Here is an 18,950-nt window from a genome sequence, read left to right on the forward strand (position 1 = left end):
CGTCAGGAATCTATTTTAGGATGTGCGTCTGTGGTTTGATGTGTGACGTTGGGAAGTGGGAGGGGCTTCGGGTTTTATTGCAGCATACATTTAATTTTCTTTTTTTACTTATTTTTATTAGTTTTTAAATACAAATTTGTCTTTATTTAGCCTAAATAAATGTCATAAGCAACCCCCCAAAAAACTTAAGGAAAATCTCTAATGTCTAGGTCTATTACAACAAACAGTGGGGTAATGAGGGGTTCAATCCTATGCTTATCTTCCCTCAGCCCAGTGGCGTAGCGAGGTCGGGTGTCACCCGGTGCGGCACTTAATGATGTCACCCCCCCCCCCCCCAGAGGCGTTGCGACTCTTCCCGGGAACAAACTTTCAATTTTCGATTTGCACCCCCCCCCCCCCTCAAACTTTCGATTTGCATGAACCCCTTCCCTCCCCCTCCCCAATCTTACCCTAACAGCATTTTGTTTATAACATTAGTTGTGTATTCTTGCATGTTTCCATCATGTATGTATACAGGTTCTGTGTTATATTTAATTATAGGCTATATTATAGGCCCTATATAATAAGGAAAAAACACTGATAAGAAACAGGTTACAAATGTTATTTTCGGAAAGAGTTGGGGCTGTGGGAGAAATTGCATGATTTTTTTTATAAACAAATCACTGGTCTGGCTTTCTGTTGCGATATGTGACGCTTCAAATAGTCTAAACGTTGATCAATGTCAAAAATGGAATTATCCCCCCCCCCCCTCATTCGGCATACACTACAGCACCCACAACATCATAGAAATTAAGAATAACTCTACAGTTAATCCCCCACCCTGACCTGCTAGGCCAAAACTCAAACAATAAATGTTTGACTCAGGGGCGTAGCGAGGGGGGGTGCTGACCGCACCGGGTGACATCATTTAGGGGGGTGACACCAAGGCAAAAAATAGCAAAATATATAGAGAAAAACTTGAGGAGGGGTGCAAATCGAAAGTTTGAGGGGTGTGCAAATCAAAAACTTGAGGGGGCGCAAATCAAAAGTTTGAAGGGGGGGGGGTGCAAATCGAAAACTTGAAAGTTTGTCCCCAGGAAGGATCGCTACGCCTCTGGGGGTGACACCATTAAGTGCCGCACCGGGTGACACCCGACCTCGCTACGCCACTGGTTTGACTCTCCTTTAGAAGGTGGTAACGACTGTTAACATAGTCGCTATAAACGTGAAGTCTAATGAAGTAATAATAGGCCTGTTACCTACAAAGATTGGGCTATGCATTTTGGACAGAGTTTATTCCAGGCATCTCCCCCGCAGAAAGTCTACCGCCCCCTCGAACGAAATGGAATTTATTTAGAAAATAAATACTTTTACCAGTGTCCGCCCCACCCCCACCTCCTCCTCCCCCCCCCCCCCCCCCCCGAAAACATCAAGTGCCCCCACCCCTCCTGTCTTTCTTCCACCAGACATTTTTCACCCGGGGGGCACTTGAAATTTTCTGGGGGGGGGGGGGGGGGGGCAGACACTGTTAAAAGTATATATTTTCTATATAAATTCTATTTCGTTCGGGAGGGGGCGGTAGATTTTCTACGGGGGGAGCGGGGGTCACCTCGAAGAGATGCCTGGAAGAAACACTGCTCCCCTTCGGAGAGAAAAAATTTGAAAGAAACTCTTATTTCGAACGCGCGGATAAACTGAAACTACTACTGTAATAATAATGCCTAAAAATCTAGGAGCAGTGAAACTAGATAGTATATTTTAGCCAAATAGGTATGAAGGTCGATATGCGTAACAATGATCATTTATATTATATAAGCATATATATGCCTAGATATCTATATCTATATAGCCTATATATAGCCTATATACTAATATAGGTTATATCCCCTCCTATATAATACATTGGCCCATATAATATAGAATGGGCTCATAATCCATGTCTTGGCTCATTATTTGTCAAACCCCTTTTTTATGTAGACCCCTATACTATAATTTATTAGGCCGTGGTGTGTGTTAGATTACTACAATCAGTTGTATAGCCTAAGTTGTAAAGGCTAGTATAACTGTCACAGATAATTAGGCTAAATAATAATTTAAGCAACAGTGACGTGTTCCGAAATCGGATTCGTTTCTTCCGTCATTCATGAGCACGATTAAGGCGTTAACCTAGCCTATTACTTTTTTTTTTGTTCTGTGCACCTGATTTATAGTTTTTAGAAACATTGTAAACAACATGGCGATAGATAATGGAAAAGTCGGAAACAACATTGTACCTGATAGATCTATCTACTTCTGAAGTTATGCACTGTTACATTTGAAGTAGACATGGTACATTTGAATGAAGAAAGATATGTTAATATATTTTCGAATGAAGGAATAAAGGGACTTTGATTATGATGATTCACCGAAATGTAAAGTCTTTCGATTTAGAAAAGTCCTCAGTTCAATACGCACAGATTGACAGTCGCAGTCAGCAGCGTCAGGGTTCCAGTACCAGTGCAGAATCCTTATCCGCAATGGGAAACAATCATTCAACAATCCAAAGAAGGCATAAAAGTAACTTTCTTTTGATTTAGATCTATTATTAAACGTGTATTCATAATTTTTTTACTTGTAGAATAATTTTTCAATTTTGATGTAGGGAGGCATTTCGGTTTGTGGAAGAGTAGTGATGATAGACTAGCTAGACTAGTGATAGAAATAGAATAGATCTAGATATTATAACTCTTTGAAAATGTGTAGTTCTAGACCTCTAGATTCTAGTTTAATTTTTAAAAAATTAAAGTTTTGTATGTTAGGCCCTAACTAAATCAAATGATTTTTAATCACTTTTTTTTTATTTAACTGGGCTAAGTGTTACTAAGTTACTGTTTAGTATAAACTATAAAGTTATAAACTAAAGTATATATAGCTACTTTATGTGTTGTCTAGGTAAGCATTAGAAATGTATAAATAAAGGTCTGGATGTCTATAGAATACTATAGATCTAAATAGTAAATATTAATAATATAGACCTAAGGACAAATGACCCACCCTTTCAACTGAGTTTACAAAAGTCAATATCATATAGATCTATACAGTTCCCCCCCCCCCCCCCCCTCTGTTTGTACTTCATAACTAGACAACCCTTTGTAGGAGTAGTGAGCCTACTCACTGAAAGTATATTCATGATCTAGTCATGTTCATTTACATTTAATGAAGTTGCTTTTCTTTAAAACTTTGTTGTTGTTTTGGCCTCCTAAAGTTACCATATATATTTATAATCTAGCTTAACTTATATAGATAATAAGATGGCATTTAATACATAAGTTATGTAGGCCTGTATTAATAAATAATTTTCAAAACTTAGTTAATTGCACTCGTTACATTACTATTTTTAGATGTAATTTAAAATGGAAACTAAAAACTGTGTTTTTGCCAAACTTGAAATAAATTTAATGTTCAATATTTAATATTTAAAACACAAAAGTATCATGCTAAATGCTTAATTTTTCATTTTCACATATTTTACCTGTGATATTTCATTTTAAATAAAACTGATGCATTTTTTTTTCATTTTTCAGCGGTTGAAATAATAAATGTGAGTCTCATTCATGAGGGGACTTCACCCTCTGATGACACAAGACTGGGCATCATAACAGTCCCTGTTCAGTCATGGCAGGACATGAGGCTGCCATCCTTAAGGATAATCCTGAGGCATCAACTCAGTCAGGTTTTACCACAGAGGTTCATCTTCTTTTCTAAATCAAGGTACTGTTGTATAATGTACATGTTTATTTTTACTGCTCATACTAACAGTAGCAACATTTTTATATATTAAAGTATTAAGTCGGAAATAGGAGAATTAGAAAATCTATGTCTTGTTTGGATAGGAATCAGCATGTATGTTATCCATCTTTAACTCCCATTTCTTAATTTGCCTTGTATAATGATGTGACATGAAGATTTTTGGGATGTTTTTGTGTAAATCTAAATTATTACTTTCTTGTATACGAAGTATAGAGGAAGTATTGTAATCGTGCAAAAATCGAAATTGAGATTTTCATAAATCTCGACATTTTACACCTCCCTGAGTAGGAAAAACATAGTTTTGCGATTTTGTCCGTGTGTGTATGTGTATATGTCTGTGAACTTTTGTACCGTTACAGCTAGGCTGATGAAATTTCATATATAAGTATTATATCAAATTTGTAGTTCTGTATCAACTCTTTAGCTATTTTTGATAATCGGAAGTGGAAATCATTCTACTGTTGGTTTTTCAAAAGTAGTGTTTCAGATAGATAAACGCAATTTCACATATAAGTAAAAGATCTCTCATACAAGTAAAAGATGTAATTCTCTGCCATCTTTCAAATTTTGAGTAATTTACGTTGACCGGAAGTTGTTTTAGGCTATTTCCGATTTCTCAAAAAAAAACAAATATGAATTTATAATGTACTAGTATTTTGCACTATTATACACTATTATACTATTATTATATTATTTGAAATGTCTTTTAAAAGGAACACCTTTTAGTTTTAAAAAGAATTTTAGTAACATTGCCAGATTTAGAGTCATAATCCAGACATATAAAAACACCATAGCTCTGAGATTATTTACAATTTATTCAGCTAAATTGAAATTTCATATGAAATTGTGCTGGAGGGTTACAATGTCAAAATAAACAAGTGGCAATGTTTTTGCCCCTTTAAATTCATTTGTTTGTCAAATTAAATAGAGATATAACTTCATGGGTTAAGTTTCTAGCTTACCCTGTATACTGGCTCAGTGGCACTACTGACTAATAAGTCAAATTCTTTACCAGTATAATAAGTATTTAAGGGGTCTGTAGTATGTCTAGCTGATACATCTGCTGCTTTTTATTCAGTTTACTACTGTTAAACAGTACTCTAGAAGACATTATGCTATCCGTCACTTTCACCATTATTTTTAAATTTAGGCTTTATATTTTTCTTAGGTATGAAATTCTGTATGCTCAAGAAAAAGACATATTATGCTCACAAATCTGTGATTTTAATGATACTATTTTGATAAGAAACAGCCATGGTAGGTTGAAAGAATTTAAATATTAATTTTAAACTTAACTTTTTTAAAGATCAAATTTGAACACACACAATAAGAATTCTTTGTTTTAACCTCTTATAAACTAAAGCTAAAAAAATTGAATTCAATTTTACATAAGTTGAATTATATACTATTAATTAATATGACGATTCCTTTCAGATTTGCCTAAGTTATTTGTTAGAAATCAAGATGGAAGTGAAATTTACGGCCACATCTTTTGTACATTTTGTTCTACCATATCAGACCTCAGAGATATTATCACCAGTAGTGTAAGTACATCTGTATTAAATGAGAACTGAATGTTTCAATAAATTTATTGTAAAAAGCATATTGATTTTCAAAGAGGAAATCAAAGCTAGAACTTTAAGTCAATAATAGGCTGAGCTTGACCCTTTGTTGAGTTTTTACACTATCACTAAGACCACAAGGACCCAACAGACTTAAAAGATATGCACTTTTTCCACTTGTAGATTTGAACTCTATATTGGCAGTGAGTATTTATAGACATTACAGACTCTGCCATGTGGTTGGTTAAAACACTTTGCTTATATTAACATTCTTAACTGTTGTTTAATGTAGTAGTTGAATCCCATCATAATTTATTCATTGACCTGTTAATTTTGATAGCTGTAAAACATTCCTTTTTTTTTTTTACAAAAAAATATTGATAGAAATTATAATTTGCATCAAATACTAAAATACACTACCTTAATTATAAATTGCTTACAATTTGTATAATGCTTTTGTATTGCTTATTCTTACATACATTATGTGTTAATGGTGATGCTGTTTGCAGTATTGGATTTATGATTTGAAATTGCCATTTGATTGAAATTATCTCGTAAAACATTTAATTGACTTATAGTACAAACGCTATTGTCTTTACAGTGCCCAGAGATAGCAGGACCAACCATAAAGTTCCATTTCCTCCACTCTGATGGGTCCCTGGTGTCGCTGGATGCGGAGGCTACAACAGATGTGCATCAGATCCTCAGGAGGCACGAGGTGCGCATCATCCTGCTGGAGCAGGTGCCCTGGGATGCTGGAGATATGAGTTCCCATCTGAAGAGAAAGGCAATGGATGTTGTTGACCATTCTCGAACAAAAACATTAAGGTACTTTTTAGGACTTCGCCATGTTTCTAAAGCTTATTTTAGTATGTTAATACAGTAGCAGTTCACATTGTTTTCATGCCGTCACTGTTGGAGCCAGTTTAGCTATAGGTACTAATACAATTAAAAACAACTTTTATATGCCTTGCTGTTTATCAAACTTTATTAGATTTGTTTTCATAAATTTGTGTTATATAATTTGCAAAAACAAAATTTTTTTTTTTTGAGTTCAATTGATGTAATTTATAAAATGGATAAAGCAATAAGAAGCCAATGCTAAATTTCATGTTAAATTGGAGAATTCATTGGAGATAAACTGGGATGCAGCAACTTATCCTTTAATTTAAAAATTGTAATTCCAGTTTACAAAATGTATATAATTATTAAAGTAAGTAAGCAAAGTTGTTACTTTTTAAGATGTGGTGAACTATGAGATAGGCAAAGTAGAGTTCACCTGTTTCTGTTACCTCTGCATTTGAAAGGATAGTGTGGTCAGCACTATGCCCATCCACTTTAAGTTTCCCTAACGAGTCAAGTACCCATCAGAGGTGGGTGGTCTCAGGTATTTCCAGTGGACTCAAGCCTGGGGTACAAACTCAAGAATGTTGGGTCAGCAGTTGTGCATCTAACCTTACCATCCCATATAATCAGTAAAATGTTTCCAATATGCTTCGGTTATAATGTAATTTAGCTTTCATTTGTCTGCGCTCAGGCTTTCCTTCACATCAAGCAAGGACATCAACAGACTGTCCACTGATGACCTGGCACCCAGGCCACTGTCCACACAGGACAGCAAACAGTTGCTCATCAGCTACGTCAGGGCAGAGGCAGCAGAGCATGCTCTCAACCTCAAGAGGAAGCTCACAGACATTGGCTTCTCTGTTTACCTGGTCAGTAGCAAGTCTAGTCATAGGTCCGTTATATGAGCTCACAGACATTGGCTTCTCTGTTTACCTGGCCAGTCACAGTTCTAGTCATAGGACCATTGTATGAGCTCACAGACATTGGCTTCTCTGTTTACCTGGTCAGTCACAGTTCTAGTCATAGGACCATTGTATGAGCTCACAGTGCTAATGAAGAATTAAAGCACTTGATGTTTGACTCTGGATTACTATGTCAACCAATATTTGGTAGTTAAAAGAAAACTGTTGTGTACATTTTCTAGTTAGATGGTTTCATAAATTTATTATAACTCAGATTTATCCAACTAAAATAAACAAGAGGATTTAAATTTAAACAATCATATCAATTTGGCTTCTATCAAATTTACTTCACTATAATCTTGATCACATCTAAAAATCAATTATTAGAAAAATAGAATGTTTGAATAAGTTAGTATTTTTTGTATATTGTATTTGAGTTCATGTAATGTTTTTTTAACAATGGTGTTAGTTTAAAATATTTATAAATCTAATATTATCTTATTTTTTAGGATGTCCATGAGATCAAGTCAGGGATAGACTGGCAAGACTCTTTGAACTATGCAGTCAGCAATTGTGGTGTTTTTATTCCTCTGGTAACACCTCGCTATGGAGAAACTCAGTGGACTAACAGAGAGGTGAGAGATAATTACATCTGGTATCTAAGAAAATGTGACCTGCATTGAACACTAGAATGCCTGGGTCATTTTCTGGTCCTTGAATGTACATCAACTAATCATGCAGCATGTAAAGTGACTGCTGCTATGAGTTATTGGTCACAAAATCATTATAGCTTTTTATTGCAAGTTTTTTTGTTTATAGATCTAGTTATATCCAGAACTGGTTTTCTAAGTAAATTTTAAAAATAATTTCTGTAAAGTGACTGCTACTAAGAGTTATTGGTAACAAAATAATAGACATTGCTATTGCAAGAATTATAGGTTTATTTCCAGAACTGGTTTTCTAAGTAAAGAAATTAAATTTTAAAAATAGTATTCAGTAAGTAAACATTATTTGTGTTTTTCAAGGTGAAACTTGCAGATGTTTTAGGCAAGCCAATTATCCCCATAAGTTTCTTGGAAGAGTGGCCTCCCAGATGTCTGGCCATTCAATTTGCCACTACCCAGTATATAAGTTGGAAGACCCCCCAGCAAATAGAAAGTGGTAGGGACACTCAGACATTAAATATTTTCTATCAAGCTCTTGCTGATTCTTGAAATGTTCTTGCCTTTACATCTGATTTGTTAGATATAGATTAAATATTTACAATGTTCATCTGTACTAAGTTATCATAATTTATTAATGCTCTTTACAACTCAACTAAGATATCTAAATTTAGTAATGCTCTTTACAACTCTACTGAGAGATCTACATTTAGTAATGTTATTTACATCTGTGCACTGTGCATATTTAACATGCCATGTACTGTGATACATAGATTTACTTAGTGAGTGTGGTGTTCAAGCTTTCAAAAGTTGAACCTTTTGTTTCCAGAAATTCTGGCAGGTAGAGAGACAGAAGCCAAAGATATTCGTCAATGGGATTCCCAGTGCATTGAGTGTGTGGCTAAAGAGATTGAAAATCGTCTTAAGAATATTAAAGCAGGCGCTGTCTCAATGTCTAAACCTGCGCTCACAAGAATGGTAAGAGAATGTAGTTCTTTACTTTGTAGGTCAGGAAATTGTAAATCAGTTATAACTTCTACAGCATGGCATCTATTTCATGACTTATATTTGATTTAGATTACAAGAAAATACTCATATTTGATATAAGTTCCTATAATATCATAACCTTGATTTTATTTAGGTAACATAAACTTTTTTACTTAGATCTATTTTAATAATGAAAGTATTTCAGATTTTCTAAATTTACAAGAATGCTTTAAATAAAATGTCCTTTTGTTTTTGTGATCATCATGTTAATTACAAACGTTGCTTTAATTTATATTACAGAAAACGTTATTGAAAACATTTGCCGGTCGACTACCAGCATCAGCCACACCAGTGTTGAGTACACACGACACAGAGGAACCAGCTGGTCCAAAGATTGTTATTTGTGTTCACCCTGAACAGGCTTGTTTTGTAAGTACAAGGATTTTATTTTGAAATCTAGTCAGTGTTTGATTTTATAACAGGCTAGTTTTGTAAGTGCAAGGATTTTATTTTGAAATCTAGTCAGTGTTTGATTTTATAACAGGCTAGTTTTGTAAGTGCAAGGGTTTTATTTTGTATCTTTAAATCTAGTCAGTGTTTGATTTTATAACAGGCTTGTTTTGTAAGTGCTAGGGTTTTATTTTGTATCTTTAAATCTAGTCAGTGTTTGATTTTATAACAGGCTAGTTTTGTAAGTGCAAGGGTTTTATTTTGTATCCTTAAATCTAGTCAGTGTTTGATTTTATAACAGGCTAGTTTTGTAAGTGCAAGGGTTTTATTTTTTATCTTTAAATCTAGTCAGTGCTTGATTTTATAACAGGCTAGTTTTGTAAGTGCAAGGATTTTATTTTGAAATCTAGTCAGTGTTTGATTTTATAACAGGCTAGTTTTGTAAGTGCAAGGGTTTTATTTTTTATCTTTAAATCTAGTCAGTGCTTGATTTTATAACAGGCTAGTTTTGTAAGTGCAAGGATTTTATTTTGAAATCTAGTCAGTGTTTGATTTTATAACAGGCTAGTTTTGTAAGTGCAAGGATTTTATTTTGAAATCTAGTCAGTGTTTGATTTTATAACAGGCTAGTTTTGTAAGTGCAAGGGTTTTATTTTTTATCTTTAAATCTAGTCAGTGCTTGATTTTATAACAGGCTAGTTTTGTAAGTGCAAGGATTTTATTTTGAAATCTAGTCAGTGTTTGATTTTATAACAGGCTAGTTTTGTAAGTGCTAGGGTTTTATTTTTTATCTTTAAATCTAGTCAGTGTTTGATTTTATAACAGGCTAGTTTTGAAAGTGCAAGGATTTTATTTTGAAATCTAGTCAGTGTTTGATTTTATAACAGGCTAGTTTTGTAAGTGCAAGGGTTTTATTTTGAAATCTAGTCAGTGTTTGATTTTATAACAGGCTAGTTTTGTAAGTGCAAGGATTTTATTTTGAAATCTAGTCAGTGTTTGATTTTATAACAGGCTAGTTTTGTAAATGCAAGGGTTTTATCTTGAAATCTAGTCAGTGTTTGATTTTATAACAGGCTAGTTTTGTAAGTGCAAGGATTTTATTTTGAAATCTAGTCAGTGTTTGATTTTATAACAGGCTAGTTTTGTAAGTGCAAGGATTTTATTTTGAAATCTAGTCAGTGTTTGATTTTATAACAGGCTAGTTTTGTAAGTGCAGGGGTTTTATTTTTTATCTTTTAATCTAGTCAGTGTTTGATTTTATAACAGGCTTGTTTTGTAAGTGCAAGGGTTTTATCTTTTAATCTAGTCAGTGTTTGATTTTATAACAGGCTGGTTTTGTAAGTGCAAGGGTTTTATCTTTTAATCTAGTCAGTGTTTGATTTTATAACAGGCTAGTTTTGTAAGTGCAAGGGGTTTTATTTTGTATCTTTAAATCTAGTCAGTGTTTGATTTTATAACAGGCTAGTTTTGTAAATGCAAGGGTTTTATATTTAAATCTAGTCAGTGTTTGATTTTATAACAGGCTAGTTTTGTAGTTTCAGGGTTGTTTTTATTTTTATTTTTGGGAGGTTTTATTTTTCAGTCTTTAAAACTTTTCATTGCTGTAACTTTTTAAATACACTGAGCTGTGGTTACCCTCAGCTGTATCAGTACTTACATGTTTATTTTTTTATTATGTTTTTTCAATTCAAGCAAGCAATTGTTTATTTATAGGGCCATCAACTGAAAGGCTGGTTAGAGGAGGTGGGACACACTGCATGGGTGTCATCTGTCAAGGGAGAGCCTATAGCACTCGGAGCTGCTGATGTCATTAGGGCTAGTCAAGTTGGTCAGTAATCAGCTTTGTTATTTTAAAAGTTAGGTTTGGGGTTCTACACCCATACACTCAATGAGATTAAAGCTAGTCTAGTTGGTCAGTAATCACTTGTGTTTTTAAAAAAGTTAGGTTTAGGGTTCTACACTCATATACTCAATGAGATTAAAGCTAGTCTAGTTGGTCAGTAATCACTTGTGTTTTTAAAAAAGTTAGGTTTAGGGTTCTACACTAGTCAGGTTGGTTAGTGGTCAATTTTATTACCACTGTACTGTTAGGTATTTTTTTCACCTCCTGATTTTTCTTTATAAATCAGTACAGCCCCTCAAGATCAGGGGTTTGATTCAACCTCACCATTAATTTCTATTAGTGTACCATGCATAATAATTAATTACTGTTGTAATTAGGAGAAAATTTGAGCTCTGAATCAATTAAATTTGTAGACTATGCTTGAACTAAATAGCTAATTAATGACATGGCTATACAAACTTTAATTATGTGTATTTACAAACCAATCTTAAACATAGATTAGTTACAGCTTAAAATAGTTTTCATACACGACATTTACTCTTGAAAAATTTTCAGTTGACTTGATAGAGCTGAAGAAAGAAACCTCTAAAAACATCGCTGCCAACAGCAACATCTACAACATTACACCAGAGCAGGTGAAAGTCTTCCAGGAGGCTGTGGACAAGGCCACACTAATCATCATCGTCCTCTCCAAAGTCTTCACTCAGTCAAAGCTCTGTCTGCAACAGGTGAGTCTTGTTTGCCGATGCTGTGTTGTATCAAGTATAGTGAATATCTGATGCACATTCCAAACCCTTTGTTGTTTCAAGTCTAGTGAATATCTGACGCACATTCCGAACCCTTTGTTGTTTCAAGTCTAGTGAATATCTGACGCACATTCCGAACCCTTTGTTGTTTCAAGTCTAGTGAATATCTGACGCACATTCCGAACCCTTTGTTGTTTCAAGTCTAGTGAATATCTGACGCACATTCCGAACCCTTTGTTTCAAGTCTAGTGAATATCTGACGCACATTCCAAATCCATACCTGTAATATGAGTCAGGATTTAGTGTATTACTTACAGTCTCGAGACTGTTGTAAACATTCTTGCTCTTAATGATTCAATCATTTGTCTAGTTTGTCTTCCAATTACAGGTTTTTATTTAGAATAATTAATACAATATTTTAGATGTTACCTGTCAAACTTTTGATTCATGCAGGAATTTTATACCTGAATTCATTGGGTGAAAAAAATTTCTAAATAGTTTGTAGAATAAAAAAAAAAATTTCTCCTAAACAGCTGTTTTAAAAAATAAGCCATCTAATAATGGACTAAGCTTACTTATTTAGTTTTTAAATTGTTGCTTTTAAAGATAGATAACTTTTGTGCACTGACCTAAAATGTTCTACACCTTTAATTTAGATTTGCAAAGACTACTTTTGATTAAAACAAGGGAGATAACTTGTGTATTTTGACCTCAGGTCTTCTACTGTGAGCACAGAAAACAGCTGCTTCCTATAGTCTTTGATGACTTCAAGTTTCCTTGTTGGCTGAAAATGTTGATTCGCACCAAAAGGCTTCTGGTAATTTATGTTTGACTAATACTTAATTACAAACTATTATTCATTTATCATGCGTGATGATTTATTGAAAGAAAAAAAAATGTGAATATGTTCATTTTCCTAGTATTAATGTTATTCTGCGATGTTGAACTCAAGTGATATTGAAACAGATCAAATATAAAAAAAAAAAAAATAAAAAAAAAAAAATATAATAATTCTTTTATTAGTCAATTTTAGTATTTTAGCTTGTAATGAAATCTATGTGCTAATCTCTTTTGTCCTTTTTGTAGAATGCTAACAAACCAGGGTTCCAAAAGGCTGTGTTGAATCAAGTACAGAGAAGTCTGGACCCAACAGCCAAGAACTGCCTAGAGACTGATAGCCTTGAAGCAAATCTCAATATTGCTGTAATAATTATTTTTTTTGCTTCACTAATTAAATATTGTCTGGAATAAAAACTTAAAGCTGTTTTATTTCAAGAAAAGAATCATGCAATTTAAAAAAACCTTTGCCATCTTTATTCAAACTAATTTGAATGAATTAAATTTGAACAGGTTCACTACCTAAGGAAAGAGCTGTCAGTGAAAGAATGTGTCTATGTTACTGGGTCTTCAAAGTTTAAAGATTCCAGATCTGAGGAAATCTGCAGGTTGGCCTTACGTTATATTCTTTTTATTTCTCTCTTCATATTAAGGTCAAAGGTTAAGTTTTATTGTCATCGTGATTTTGTTAGTATCACATTTGAAGATCTAAACATTCTAAACAATTACTGGCATACAATTATTATTCACACTAAGCCACACAATGTTTATCTTACAAGTTTATTGTTTTATTTATTATTTTTCTTCTCTTTAAAAAAAAATGTATAGCCATCAAAAACTTTTTATTGTTGATATATTTTGAAAACTACCCAATACAATAACTAAAGAATTACTTATTGATCAAAACAGATAACCAATAAAACATAACAATAACATAATAAATATAAATAGCATGAAAGAGAGATTCACTATAGACATTGATGCTCTGTTTCAAAGCCATTTTAAACTTTAGATAATCAATTTGATATTGTCATATCTCTCTAGCATGATTGTCTGTATATTGAAATTTATTTCCAAGTAGATCATTTGTTTTGATTGTGTATAAGCTATGGGAAGTGGTTGATCAGAAGCGCTTTATTTTTGTATAGCTAACTGGTTGTAGTGTTAACACTATTGACCTAATGGCGGGGTAGGTAGATGAGGAAATTACATCAAACCTGGCCAGAACTGTACTAACATCTCAACAGGGGCTATATTTGGTACCTGCGTCTTCCTTTAGTGTTAAAAAAACTTTTTTATGCCGATATTGCTATTAGTTTTGATATCAACTTCTGTGTTTGTAAAGTATAGTAAAGCACCCTTTCAAACCTGACTGTCTACAGGGCAAGTGAAGTAGAGTTCACTTGTTTCTTTGACCTCAGCATATGAAGGGATAGTGTGGTCAGCACTATACCCAGCCGCCTTTACTTACCCTAACATGAGTTAGGTACCCATCATAGCTGGGTGAACTCACAGACGGTCTATTGACTTGAACCCGGATTTGAACTCAAGACTTGCGGGTTAGCAGTCCAGCTCTCTACCCCCACTCTGTCCCTTACTTCTGTGTCTGATGAGGTTAAAAATGTTTCCAGGGCCTGGCCACTCTGTCCCTTACTTCTGTGTCTGATGAGGTTAAAAATGTTTCCAGGGCCTGGTCACTCTGTCCCTTACTTCTGTGTCTGATGAGGTTAAAAATGTTTCCAGGGCCTGGCCACTCTGTCCCTTACTTCTGTGTCTGATGAGGTTAAAAATGTTTCCAGGGCCTGGCCACTCTGTCCCTTACTTCTGTGTCTGATGAGGTTAAAAATGTTTCCAGGGCCTGGTCACTCTGTCCCTTACTTCTGTGTCTGATGAGGTTAAAAATGTTTCCAGGGCCTGGCCACTCTGTCCCTTACTTCTGTGTCTGATGAGGTTAAAAATGTTTCCAGGGCCTGGTCACTCTGTCCCTTACTTCTGTGTCTGATGAGGTTAAAAATGTTTCCAGGGCCTGGTCACTCTGTCCCTTACTTCTGTGTCTGATGAGGTTAAAAATGTTTCCAGGGCCTGGCCACTCTGTCCCTTACTTCTGTGTCTGATGAGGTTAAAAATGTTTCCAGGGCCTGGTCACTCTGTCCCTTACTTCTGTGTCTGATGAGGTTAAAAATGTTTCCAGGGCCTGGTCACTCTGTCCCTTACTTCTGTGTCTGATGAGGTTAAAAATGTTTCCAGGGCCTGGTCACTCTGTCCCTTACTTCTGTGTCTGATGAGGTTAAAAATGTTTCCATGGCCTGGTCACTCTGTCCCTTACTTCTGTGTTTGATGAGGTTAAAAATGTTTTCAGGTCCTGGCCACTCTGTCCCTTACTTCTGTGTCTGATGAGGTTAAAAATGTCTCCAGGGCCTGGTCACTCTGTCCCTTACTTCTGTGTCTGATGAGGTTAAAAATGTCTCCAGGGCCTGGCCACTCTGTCCCTTACTTCTGTGTCTGATGAGGTTAAAAATGTCTCCAGGGCCTGGTCACTCTGTCCCTTACTTCTGTGTTTGATGAGGTTAAAAATGTTTCCAGGGCCTGGTCACTCTGTCCCTTACTTCTGTGTCTCATGAGGTTAAAAATGTTTCCATGGCCTGGTCACTCTGTCCCTTACTTCTGTGTTTGATGAGGTTAAAAATGTTTTCAGGTCCTGGCCACTCTGTCCCTTACTTCTGTGTCTGATGAGGTTAAAAATGTCTCCAGGTCCTGGCCACTCTGTCCCTTACTTCTGTGTCTGATGAGGTTAAAAATGTCTCCAGGGCCTGGTCACTCTGTCCCTTACTTCTGTGTCTGATGAGGTTAAAAATGTTTCCAGGGCCTGGCCACTTTGTCCCTTACTTCTGTGTCTGATGAGGTTAAAAATGTTTCCAGGGCCTGGCCACTTTGTCCCTTACTTCTGTGTCTGATGAGGTTAAAAATGTTTTCAGGGCCATCGGAGCTCACCTAGCCAGACTGGACAACATCAAGATGGTGACAGGTGGCTGTCTGGGGACCAGTGACCTGGTGGGGCGCGTCTTCTTTGACGAGTGTGAGACACAGTCCAAGAGGTCAACACTCTGGCACCTGTTGCCTGAGCAAGAGTCACAGGTAAATCTTTAAAATGGATGTTACATTTGACTCGCATAATTTATGCAAGATCCTGATAGAAATATGGCCACAGTTTTAGACCTCTCTCTGCCCACTTGCATCCACTTTGGATGAAACACCTCACTTCCATTATGTATGTCCACAAAATGTAAGAGACCTCTCAAAACTTATGTTCACCATTTTAACTTAGTATTTTATTATGTAAGTTTGCAATGCTGATATAGAGTAATTTGTTGTTGTTTTTTTTGTATTTTTTGGGGGATTTTTTAAGAATAATTTATTATGCAAGGGTGCGGTGCTGATATAGAGTGATTTTTATTCTTTTCAGGATTTTTTTAAAAAGTATTTATTATGCAAGTTGCAATGCTGATACAGAGTGATTTGTTCTTTTTCGGAAATATTTATATTTAATATTAAAAGAAGAATCTAGAATGTGTTTAGAAAAAAACACACCTTTTTTTAAAGATTCAAACGCATTATGAGTACTTTATTTTTTTTTTATTTCAACCAAAAAGCTAGTGTAGAGTGTTAAACTTTTTAAAAGTGGTAACAAAAGTTTTAAATGTGCTGTTTTTCTGTAGTCATATGCAGCATTATAGTTGTAAGACAACCAGATATTTTGTTTCATTATTGTTCATTTGAGCTAAAGTTAATCTCATAGTTATAGTCGCTGTCATTTAATTATACGCTGTACTAGGTGGTTTTTTTTTTATTAAACAGGATCACTGCCATTTAAATGTATATTTTTGTATGAAAGTCAATGGTTTTATATTTGTTGTAGCATATAAGTATATAGGTGTTTAAATCACCATATAGGCATTGATCAGAGCTCACTCCTTGCTTAGCCAGTCAACACGCGTTCGCAAAAATTGACTATAATCCTCAGTGTGAATGAATGTCATAATTAGATGGTCCCTTAGTGTACAATCCCTCATTATAATTCCTAATGTTTATTCATTATGCTTAGAATAAATTACATTAAATCCCATGTATTCTGTATGCTTAGAATAAATTAAATTAAATCACATTTTCTGTATGCTTAAAATAAATTACACTTATTCTGTATGTTTTGAATGTTATTAAAATATAAATTTTAATACATCATTAAAATTTATGTTTTTAATGCATCATTAAATTTCATGTTTATACACTCCAGGATGTTTCTGAGCAATACAATCAAGGAGCAGATGGCTTGTTCCCTCTGAAAGATTTTGGCAAAAGTATTTTCTGTGGCAATAGTGTCTGGGAAAAAGAGGCCATAGCTGGAAGATGCTTTTACATCTGTTTGCTGATTGAAGGTAAAATTTTAGCTTCTTTAGTTACTTAAGATGTGTTGCTGTATTGTCAGGAGTACTTGAGTTTAAGTTGGGTAGAAACTAACAGTGTTAGGTGTGATACTTGACATTGAGTTAAGTAGAAACTAGAGTTTACACTGGGTTGTGTTTGTACTTTAGGTGATGCCAACTCTGCCCATGAGGTGGAGGAGTTTGTGTGGAGTGACCACATCGTGGTGCCAGTGTGTTGTTCTTCTGGCGCCTCAGTTGGTGATCTCAGGGTCACAGATAAAATGTACCAGGTCAGTTTGGTTGTTTTATTTGCTATCCTTCTCTAACTTAACATTTTTACAAATATGTGGCTGTGGTTAAATTTGCTAGAAATTTTATCTTTTTTATTGTTGTGAGTTGTTTTTCTAATTGATGAAAATTTTTATTTATTAATGTTATTTATTAATGTTATTTATATATTTGTAAGCTACTTTTCAAAAATAATAATCTTAGTCATTCCATTTTTTTTTAATGTATGTATATAATGTTATACTATTTAAAAGAATGTATTAGGTTATTAATTAATATTTGTAGGCTACGTTTAAGATGAAAATCTTAATCATACAATTTTTTTAAATGTAGACCTATGTAAATAACATTATACTATTTAAACCAAACACGTAAGAGGTTATTGTACCTCTATGATTTAGCTCATGATGTGTCCGCTAATATTGTGTCATCCTGTTCTAGCTACCTCCTGGTGTATCTGACCGTGACTGGCAGTGTCTGAATGACCGGTCAACCGACCCAGAGGAAATAGGCATGGCAGTGTCCAGGGTCATCAGCAGCCTGCTCCAAGTCTTCCACCACCAGGATGAAACCGCATCCAAGAGGAATATCCGGCAAGCGGATTCTATCCCGGAGGATCCTGAGAACGAAGAAGCAGAGACAGACAGCAGCAGTCACTCGCCAGTAAAGAAAACCCCCTCGTGGATTACAAAGCTGCGCACTTTACAGACCATCATCCACCCCCATTAGTGGCGGGGGGTTGTGTTCTTTGCTTGTTTTTATGTCAGAAGAGCTACGTTTTTTAGTTATTGTTGTAAATCAAGGCCATAATTTTGTTTTAACTTGTGAAAAAAATGTATTTTATTTAACAGCTTTAAAAAAATAGTATTTTCTTGGAATTTATTTTCTCTGTTAAGGGACAAAACTTGGTGCTAGTTTGATGTGGGTCTCAACAGTTCATAATGCCTCCAGGTATTTTATCGTTCTTTTTTTTTGGGAATAATGTTTTTATTTTTACTTTCTTTCTGCTTTTAAATACAATTGTCACTTGTATTTCAGCAGGTAGCATTTAAAAAGTGTTGCAGTGGCTAATCAAAACAGAGATATAATTTTTTAATCTAGATTATACTAGATTGCTTTAAGTTTTTTAATCACTTTTTACTGGGTTGAATTTTATTTTTAAATTTCTGTACATAAAATGTTGTTTTTATTTCTTTATTTGTTCCTTAATTTAACATGTTTTTTTTAAACATAAATTTTGTAGTCTAGTTTTCATTATCTTTCTCCAGCCGCTGGACAAATTTTAAATGTTCATCTGTTGTTGATGTTTTTTTTTCTATTGATGTAAAGTGATTTAACTTCATTCATACCTCATCATGTTTGTACCTCAGTATTACGCAAGTTCTTTTATCAACTGAAGGTTTTTACCTTGTTGTTTTCTTTACCCTCCATACGCAAATAATTCAACAACCAGTAGAACAGTGATGTACACCTGTACTGAAACAGCTGGGTCACCTGTGCCTTCTATCCCCCTCTCTTTGACTTCTGTGTTACGGAAGGGTTCGACGATCGCTAACTTTTAGTGTTTTTATCACTGTTACAATGCACATGACCAAGACTATTTTTAAATTTTTTACAAGGCAGTTAATATTTTACTAT

The 18,950-nt window shown here is 34.6% G+C and overlaps 1 protein-coding gene across 1 annotated transcript; it reads left to right on the forward strand.

The window, feature by feature from the left end:
- The first annotated feature begins 2,209 nt into the window (after positions 1–2,209).
- Positions 2,210–18,277, forward strand: LOC131932566 (uncharacterized). Its single transcript, XM_059289491.1, has 19 exons — positions 2,210–2,535; positions 3,543–3,729; positions 4,937–5,025; positions 5,203–5,312; positions 5,932–6,158; positions 6,847–7,045; positions 7,588–7,713; positions 8,104–8,239; positions 8,570–8,718; positions 9,028–9,156; positions 10,891–11,005; positions 11,576–11,748; positions 12,482–12,583; positions 12,853–12,969; positions 13,117–13,211; positions 15,579–15,738; positions 16,895–17,036; positions 17,193–17,314; positions 17,754–18,277. Exons 1-19 carry the CDS (start codon positions 2,373–2,375, stop codon positions 18,039–18,041), a joined length of 2,829 nt encoding a protein of 942 aa, XP_059145474.1. The 5' UTR covers positions 2,210–2,372; the 3' UTR covers positions 18,042–18,277.
- Positions 18,278–18,950: the final 673 nt, after the last annotated feature.

This window comes from Physella acuta, unplaced genomic scaffold (genome assembly GCF_028476545.2).
Source record: "Physella acuta isolate Inbredline_101_S28 unplaced genomic scaffold, ASM2847654v3 ptg002216l, whole genome shotgun sequence".
In the NCBI taxonomy this organism is placed as follows: Eukaryota; Metazoa; Mollusca; class Gastropoda; family Physidae; genus Physella; species Physella acuta.

What these genes read in the sequence shown, in the direction of transcription:
- LOC131932566 (XM_059289491.1), top strand. Translation starts at nt 2,373, where the DNA reads ATGATGATTCACCGAAATGTAAAGTCTTTCGATTTAGAAAAGTCCTCA. An exon ending in TTCGCACCAAAAGGCTTCTG is followed by an intron (nt 12,584 to 12,852) that starts GTAATTTATGTT and finishes TCCTTTTTGTAG; the next exon opens with AATGCTAACAAACCAGGGTT. An exon ending in AAGCAAATCTCAATATTGCT is followed by an intron (nt 12,970 to 13,116) that starts GTAATAATTATT and finishes AAATTTGAACAG; the next exon opens with GTTCACTACCTAAGGAAAGA.